Raw genomic sequence first — 8,745 nt, 5'->3', positions numbered from 1 at the left:
AATAAATATTTTAAAATTTTCTGTTATATTTATTCAGCTGAAACAAACTGTAATATTTCTGCAAGTATATTTTCATTAAAATAATTTATTTACAAGATTTTTTAACCTACATTAGTAAAATGAAACAATTGCTATGAGTTTCAAATATACTAATATTTGAATCTGCAAATTTGTTCTTTTCAATATTCAGTTTTAAGAATTAAAGTAGGCCACATATTATGAGACGGTGTATCTCAGACAATATAAATGGTTATGAAGATGAATCATCAAAGGAAAGTAAGACAGAGAACCACTGATATTAGTAGTTAACAGTAGACAATTTCCATAGACTTCCAATTATGCTTCAAGTCTTCTTCCAAGTATTAAAGAAATCTGTTGCTGATTTTATGGATGCAAGTAAACTCATGACTCCTTCCATTTAATTTATTAGATAAACAGTTTTTCTTTCAAGAGAAATATAATCTTGTAAACTTCAATAAGACAGAAAAAGGACATAACAGGGTGTAATGTAATATCACAACAACTTAGAAATTTGTTCCAGACAACTGAAAGTTATCCATCTTTTTCATCAGAAGTCCATTTACAAACTTAAGTATTATGATTTTCTCAGGAGAACTCCTGGGTCTTACAATCTGTTGTACTGCAGACCCGTCTCTGAAGAAGTCTATGGCACTACAAGAATATTACTGAAACGGTGACAGTTATATATATGGATCTCAATTTCGTTTGTATCAGGCATATTCAGTCTTATGTTAGTAATGCTTATTTTTTTAGTTAAATGACATTGATCCTTGTCACGAATGAACAATAGTTTTTTAAACAGAGCCTGAAGCCCAATGTGGCACAATTGTCAAGATTGAAGGGCATGATTTCCTTACAAAGCAACTCTCCAATTCTGAATTGTAGCCCTAGACATTTTGTTTGAGATGCAAGAAAACCACACAGTTCAGTGGGCTCCATCATGAGCCTATCTCCCAACTTCTATGAATTTTATGCACATATTACAGCAATAGATTAGTCAATACAGCTCAGTAAGCTAGATGACTAGGGTATGATTCCCAGCAGGGATACTAATTTTTCTCTTTGTGACCATACTCAAACAAACTCTGGCCCCCATTCAGTAGGTCACTGTTCCAGCACTGCTTAAGTGGCTTACACATACATCATCTGACCAGTCACATCCTTCTAGTGACAAATTTTTGGTGCATCATGCTACATGCCACTTTCTTTCTTTTATTCATAACTTGGAATGAGACCAAGTCCATTTGGTATTCCAGCCACTAGTGGGCCTAGTGTACCAGCCTCAGATGATAGATGAGTATGGATCATTCAACAAAATGATAATTGATAGGGGAAACTGAGGTGCTTTGACAAAACCTGTGCCAGTGCAATTTTGGTTTGCCCACCACAAATCATAACTGACCTGGAATCCACCATACTGGGAAGCCAGTGACTAACTGCCTGAGCTACGAGTATGGTACAGCCCTACCCCAACTCTTGCTCCCTCTTCCATACCTACAAATTTTGTTACATCCTTTTATTCCCTGATTCGCCCTAAAGATGGTGACTGCAATGTACATGGAAGACAGTTTCACCATACAACACAGCTAAATCCTGTAAGCTGAAGTTACATACCACTTGCAGGCTACAAAAGCCTAACAATGACATTATAAAGTAAATGAAAATGTAGTAGTACTACATATAGCGGTAACTGCTGTATCCTATAACCACCATTATGGAATAAAATCATATATTTTCAGCTGCATGAAACAGATTTATTGGTATATTCACACTTGTTTGTGTATCGCTGTATTATAATTTAATGTAATTTTAATAAACATCATCAAATTACAGCATAAAATAATATTTATTTACCCAATATCCCAAAATGTTTCTACTCTCAGACAGTTGTAATCAGGGGTGTTCTGTTAACTAGTACTTCTATTACAATCACTGAAGATTGTTCATTCATTCTCAAAACTTAACAGAAACATGTATTGTACACCATACTGATATGTTATACTGACTGCATAACTTTTATTACAGGCACTAAATTCTTATATTTGACATGTGCAATTTATACTTTATAAGTCTTTCAGTTCTTGTGAGCAATCCATAATTATTTGTATAAATATATTTTGCTGTTTGTCTATTACTGTGTTGCCTAAGATGGTATTCCCTTTATGACCCACAAATAGGATGGCTTTTGCCTCTTGTGAATGAGGTTATTAGGATCCTACCAGAGTATTAAGCAGTTTAGTAAAATTGTTATCCCTGGCCTTAACTAATTAAGCACTATGCCATGAAGACGTACAGAGGAGTGGATGTATAGGCCCATGTGTTCTTGACCTCAGCACTAGTTGGAGGTGAGTGGTCAGCTTCACACCCAAGGGAAAGATCCCCTGGTAGTCACTGGACAGGAGGCTGGGTGGGCTCCATGACAACATGAAGAATTGAAAATTCTTGCCCCCACCAGGACTCGAACTCCATCCCCTTAGTCATCTGGCCTGTAGCCAGTCACTATACCAGTTGTGCTATCCTGCCTCTCAAACAGTTTAGTACTAGTCTGTTAATATCAGACTGTTTAATACTAACCAGGCTGAAGGTAGGATCCTAACACATTCTTAACAACCTTACACAATACAAGGGAAGAAGCCATTCTATTTATGGGTAAATATGGGACTGACATCTTAGGCAATTCAATATTTTTATACAAATTGTTATGGACTGTACATAATATACATAACAATTTAAAGAAGATTATGATGTATGAATTGCACATGCCAAATATAAGAATTGTAATGCCAGAGATAGAGCCATTGCTAGACGGTGGCTGTATAAACATGCAAAAATACCAGAGCCATCGATAAGCAACATATGCAGGCAACAATGGAGGAACTGTTGGAAGAGGTGTTTTCTATGCGGTCCGTCTGAAGCCAGTGGTCAGAGTATGAGGCTGGCTTGAGATGCTTGCCAGCATGCAAGGACGTGAGCCTGGAAGCACAGGAAAATCTGTCGTTGGAAGCTGCTAACAAGCAACGTGACTGTGTGTGACAGTGATCTGCTAAGTGTAGTCACAAGCTGTAGAAGTGTCCAATAAATCCAGCTACTAATCCAAAACCCATCCATCGTCACTTAACATGTGACAGTATTACTACATTGTACTGAACCTGTTCTTATTTGTTAAGTTTTTAGGGTGAATGATAACTCTTGCAGAAACCTTGAGTAGAACTGTACTAAAACTACTGCTTAACAGAACATCCCTAATGATGGCTCTCTGAGAGTAAAAACATATCAGGGTATTGAGCAAAAACAATATCATTTTATGTTGTAATCTGATGGTATTTACTGATTTATTGATATTTATATCATATTTATTGATATTTAATTATGCTGCTACAGTATCTTATAAGAATTAAAAACTTGCATTGAACTCTTGATATCTTTAACCAACATAAATAAAATTAAAATTACAAAACATATTTAAAATCATATTTATATACAAATACTTAAATTAAGACTAATTTGGCCCAGTGACTTCAAATTTGTAAAGATTTCTAGAAAGACCAGAAGCTGAAGTTAATTTATCTGTACTGTGAGTAAGGCATAGTTATGGTACAATAGCCCAGAAGTGGCCGCAGTACAAGCGACTCAGTCCCACACCACTAGCAATAAAAAAAAAAGGCATAGTTACATCGAAGTACATTCAAGACCTAATATTTCAGTCACACAGCTTTTCCCATGTTCTTTAAGTGCATGAAATGTTTCACAGAAATTCAAACATTATCTGAATCTTCAGTATTACATTTAACAGAGAACTGACAGGAATGTTAGCTTAGCAGCTTGAAGGTCTCTCTCAGAAATAAACCGACACATTAAGAATTAGGCACTTTTGCCAAAGCAGAGTTCATATTTACATCTTTCACCTGACAAATTTAAATTTCCTTCCATGTTTTATTATTAAATAAAGGAACTAGCAAGACTCTATAAACAGAACAGAGATCACCAGGCACTGCCTAATAAGAGATGCAGGAATACAGCACGAAATCCTTAGTCACCTGGGCAATTACAAAGACACCCTGCAGAAGGTGTTAGGTCTTCATTAATTTTAGACTGGTTTCCTATCGAAAGACTCATGGATTCACCCGTATTTCATGTGTGTGTATGTTTCCTTTGGAGTGGGAGTTGGGACTGATTCTGGCTCTAAAGATGAGAGCACTTGGGGGGGGGTCTCATAACAGACAGAATGAGGGAAAGCCTCAAAAGGAAACGTTGAGGTTATAAAACCTATTGGAAACCAGGCTTTTTTAGTTCGGGCACTTTCCCTGAAGTAATTTATATATATATATAGTTCAGGAATTTAATTCTATACTATAATAATAATAATAATAATAATAATAATAATAATAATAATAATAATGTGACTCTTCAGTTCATTATATACCACACTGAAGGAAGTAAACAGAAGTTATTTAATTTATTTTACCCCCAGTATGACATGGTCTGCATTGTGCCCCTTGGTGATCGGCACGTGTTTCAGAGTGCAGCTGCATCAGTAGGCCTGAGGCCATGGTCACTTGAACTTCATACTAGACACAACACACAATTACCACCAATTTCAGGTACCTGCAATATGAACATTACAGAATGGCAGTGTCCCTTGGACCCCTGGTTGAGAAGCACCGCCCTAATTACTGATATACATTGTACATTCCACTCACTGCTCTTCTTTGAAGAGATGTCCACATTAAATTATAAAACCACAAGCATTTTTATATTGGCTGAAGAAACTGGGTTAACTTATATCACACGATTCATACGCTTGCGTTTTTAGCTAACGCTGGACAATGTTACTTGGAACTGAGTGTAAACAGTGTATACTTGTATATTGTTCCATTACTGCAGTGCCACAGACATATTCGTTTCTGACATTCAAGTTCCTACCTGACTCGAAGTTAACCTTTTCTTGAGACCAAGAATCACAGAAAAAACTTTATTCTAATCACATAACATCCTGAAGTGTGTGTGTGTATATATACATGTGTGTGTGTGTGTGTGTGTGTGTGCTGTCCTCATCTCTAAGAAACTACTGTGTAAGTTCAGTTCACTGTAGGATTATAATTTTGTACAACTATACCCGGATAGCAGCAAATTCATTATCGTGCTAGGGATGTGAAAGGCTATCATTGCAGGAGAAAATAAGATTTCTGCAAATGGCGAAAAATACTGCATGGTATTGATCTGTGTCATGAAGGCAATTATGCATGGACACTGTATGAGATGTGCACACAATGGAACAATACTAACAATTCTTGTTCCCCCCCCCCTTTCAAAAAAATAATTTAAACTATTTTGATGGGAGTTTTGTACACTGTTGATTCATTTCGGTTGCACTGTGTTCTCAACTCAGACAGCAAGAGTAATGTTCTGATAATGCCGAATTTATGATCAGCTCCAGCAGCTGACAGTTCAACCACAATAAAACATAAAAACTGCAGTTTTTGGAGCAGAAATACTCATTTGCTTTTATGATGATCCAGGGATCAGAATTAAAAATCAACAGCTGAAAGACTTAAGTCACCATCACTGTATTTGTTTTCGTTCTCTGAAATAACTGGGCCACATAATCAGACAGCCCCTGGGGGTGGGGGCGGCCAGTTGTGGCCACACGGTGGTCAGACAGCCCCATGCTGGGGTGGAGGTGGTTTTGCTAGCCGGCTTGGTTCTGCATTACATGGGACCATGGTGAGATTTGCAAGGGCACCACCACCGCCTCCCCCACTCGAGTCTGAGAAAGAGGACAGACGGCGGGAGCCTGTAGGTACAATGACAGAAGGGGCGTGTGTGCTCCGTGAAGCTGAAGAACCACTTGACACACTGTGACATCGTACAACACGTGTTGTGCTACAGCCCCCACTCGACCAGTCTCCAGGATCCCCACTACCAAGTACACCTGCTGAACTTGTCCGGTATGGCGGTGGGGACTCACCGTCAAATACTGTGCGGTTTGGTGGTGGCCGGATGCACTTCTGGTAGATTTCGCTCTCCTGAAGTGCAGAAAATATTGCAGTGTAATTTCAATACAGTTTGCTGTTGTCTAATAAAATAACTCTCTGATATCATGATACATGAAGTATAACAGATTCGTCTGAACAAGACATTATTCCTTTTCCTTTCACACCGTTGTCTTGTGGGATGTGACACCATGTAGTCTTGTCGGTAGATTTTATTATTGCTAGTAGAGTGGGACTAAGTCCCTTGTACTGTGGCCACTTCTGGCCTATTGTACCAGATGATAGGTGAGGGTGATTGTGGAGCAATTGGTGAAATGAAGATTGGCAGGGGAACCGAAGTACTCGGAGAAAACCTGCCCCAGCGCCACTTTGTCCACCACAAATCCAACTTGACCAGACCCTGGATCGAACCCGGGCAGCGGCAGTGGGAAGCCAGCGACTAATTGCCTGAGCTATGGTGCTTTGTAGGTAGATACTAATTTTCTGGAGGAGCTGCCTCCATCATCAGGGTCATCAAACAGGATGGTCTAGTGGTAATGCCGTAGACTTGCATTCAGGAGCTACTTGGCTGGAATCAGACCCAGGATACTGGCTATTAAGGCTGACAGTTTTAAGTGGTTTTCTTTAGTCCCTCTGTGAAAATGCCACAATAGTCCCTCAATTAGGCCATGGGCACTTCTTTCCAATTCATCAGTCATGCTATCATCCAATGCTACAGTCTCAAAAAGAAAATATTAATGGTTGAAGCAAGTAGGGTAAGGATGCAGTTAGGTTATACAGGCACAAGGCATGGAACGTGGTCACTCAGACCTATGAATGGGGGAGAGGAGACCAATAGGAATGATGAACAGTAAGTCTGTGTCACAGAAGCTTGCTTCATGTTCCTCTGAAACATGAGCAAGACCACATGGTGTCACAACCCAGAAGACCAGAATCTGAACACTCACTGACACGAAAACCTCAGAGCCTGAAGACATTCTGTGTTAACACAGAAAGCAAAGCTTCATCACAGCTCAGTTCAATGCAGTTTACGTCTTCATATCCCATTCCTCTAGGATCTCCCTAAATCTAGGTGTCAGGATAGTTATGTCAGCATAGCAACGGGCTCTGGGGCCTGTCCATCCTCCTATACAATGGGTACCGGGGACGATTTCCCCAGGGGTAAAGCGGCCGGGGCTTGAAGCTGACCGCTCACCTCCATCTAGTGGCGAGGTGAAGAATGATGGAGCTATATCCCAACGTCTTCACGGCATTGTGCTCAATTAATTAGGCACAGGAACAATTTTTTTTTCTTACTTTTCTTTCACATCTGTCTCCTGCTCGATCTTTTCCCATGATCTTTGTATGTATCTCTTGCATACCACATATGGTATGTCCTCCATCCATCTCCTCTTTCAAGTAAGGATAGTTTGTATGTTTGACTGGGCTCATACTCATAGTTATTGTATTTAGCATAATTGTGATAGGGAATTCTGAATCACATCAGAAATATACAACAGTACTGATTCTCACAGACTATTAGAATTCAGCTGGAAATATAATGGACTTCATGTATTCAAATCACTTTAAAATTTGAACATTTTCCTAAGTTCAAGAACTTAAAATATTCTAAATGCAAAAGTAATAGGAAAGCCACAAAAAATCATCTATTCATTTCTGTTCAAATGGTTAATGGTTTTTAGTACACTAGACAACAAAAATTTAAGACATACTCTCTGCCATACTTGCTGGAACGCAGACGAATATGGAAGTACTGAGCATACTCTACTGACACTGAGCATCTAGTAACAATATCAAGTATTTACAATCCACACAAGTTTCAAGCATTATATAATGCAGTTAATAAGTACATGGTGTATCTTTTGGTTGCACAAACTACGTGATATAAAACATTCAGAGAACAATGTGCACTTACATCAGTCTATCCATCCACATGTTGTGTTCGAAACTATGTAATGGAATGCAACGGAATTCGGTATGGGGCACCTACATTATGACTTCACAGAATTTAACTTTGGTTCATAGTGATTTAACTGAGGAAAAGGGAGGTTAAATGCATAGAAGAGGAGGCTGAGGAGGACGAGAAAACTAAGATAACAAAATAACTTGGGACAGAAAGGGTGACAATAAATCTATGGTGTGAGGGTGTGAGGCTTTTGCAAACACAGGAATCAATCTTCAGGTTCCATTTTCTATTTCCTCGCCTAGTTGAACAGTTACTAGTTTTCCAAGAAGGGTTATAGTCATGTCTAAGGAGTACCTGTTCATTATCACGTATCTGCAGACGCATGGAACTGCCATATGGAACTTCCTCACCATCAGGAAGTGCAATGTTGGGCGGCAAGTCCAACTCCAGATCTGTCTGTACAGAGTGAAGCCTCACTTGGCGGTCCCTCCTCGCCGCCATCTCATGGCTCAGCCGGTCCATGACCCTCGGCCCCGGCAGCGCCAGCATCTGGACCATCAATTTCAGAATTTATCCTCACATCTCATTCCACCAACATGCTACTCATCGCCGGTGCTCTGAAAACTAACACACATACAGCAGAGAACTTAACATTACATTTACTATTTACTATGAAACCCACTGAGGGTTCGGGATGGCGTAATCGGTATAGCGGCAGGCAACGGGCTGGACAGCCCGGGGTCGATTCCCGGCAGTGCAAGATTGTTCTCTTCTCCACAGCGTCCAGACCGGCCCTGGAGTCCACTCAGCTTCCTACCCAATAAG

The 8,745-nt window shown here is 39.5% G+C and overlaps 1 protein-coding gene across 2 annotated transcripts in view; it reads right to left on the bottom strand.

The window, feature by feature from the left end:
- Nucleotides 1-409: 409 nt before the first annotated feature.
- Nucleotides 410-8,745, bottom strand: part of LOC111865629 (protein TMEPAI) — a 121,678-nt gene continuing 113,342 nt past the window's right edge. For both annotated transcript variants that reach the window (XM_023853806.2, XM_033751896.1), the window contains 2 exons: nucleotides 8,275-8,469; nucleotides 410-6,047 (listed from right to left, as the gene is read on the bottom strand). In XM_023853806.2, coding sequence (XP_023709574.1) covers nucleotides 5,676-6,047; nucleotides 8,275-8,469 — 567 coding nt within the window. In that variant the 3' untranslated portion in view covers nucleotides 410-5,675. The remainder of the gene's footprint in view (nucleotides 6,048-8,274; nucleotides 8,470-8,745) is intronic.

The sequence above is a fragment of the Cryptotermes secundus genome, unplaced genomic scaffold (genome assembly GCF_002891405.2).
Source record: "Cryptotermes secundus unplaced genomic scaffold, Csec_1.0 scaffold2482, whole genome shotgun sequence".
Lineage (NCBI taxonomy): Eukaryota > Metazoa > Arthropoda > Insecta > Blattodea > Kalotermitidae > Cryptotermes > Cryptotermes secundus.
Note: the sequence above shows the minus strand (reverse complement) of the source record. Positions and strands in the feature narration are given on the sequence as shown.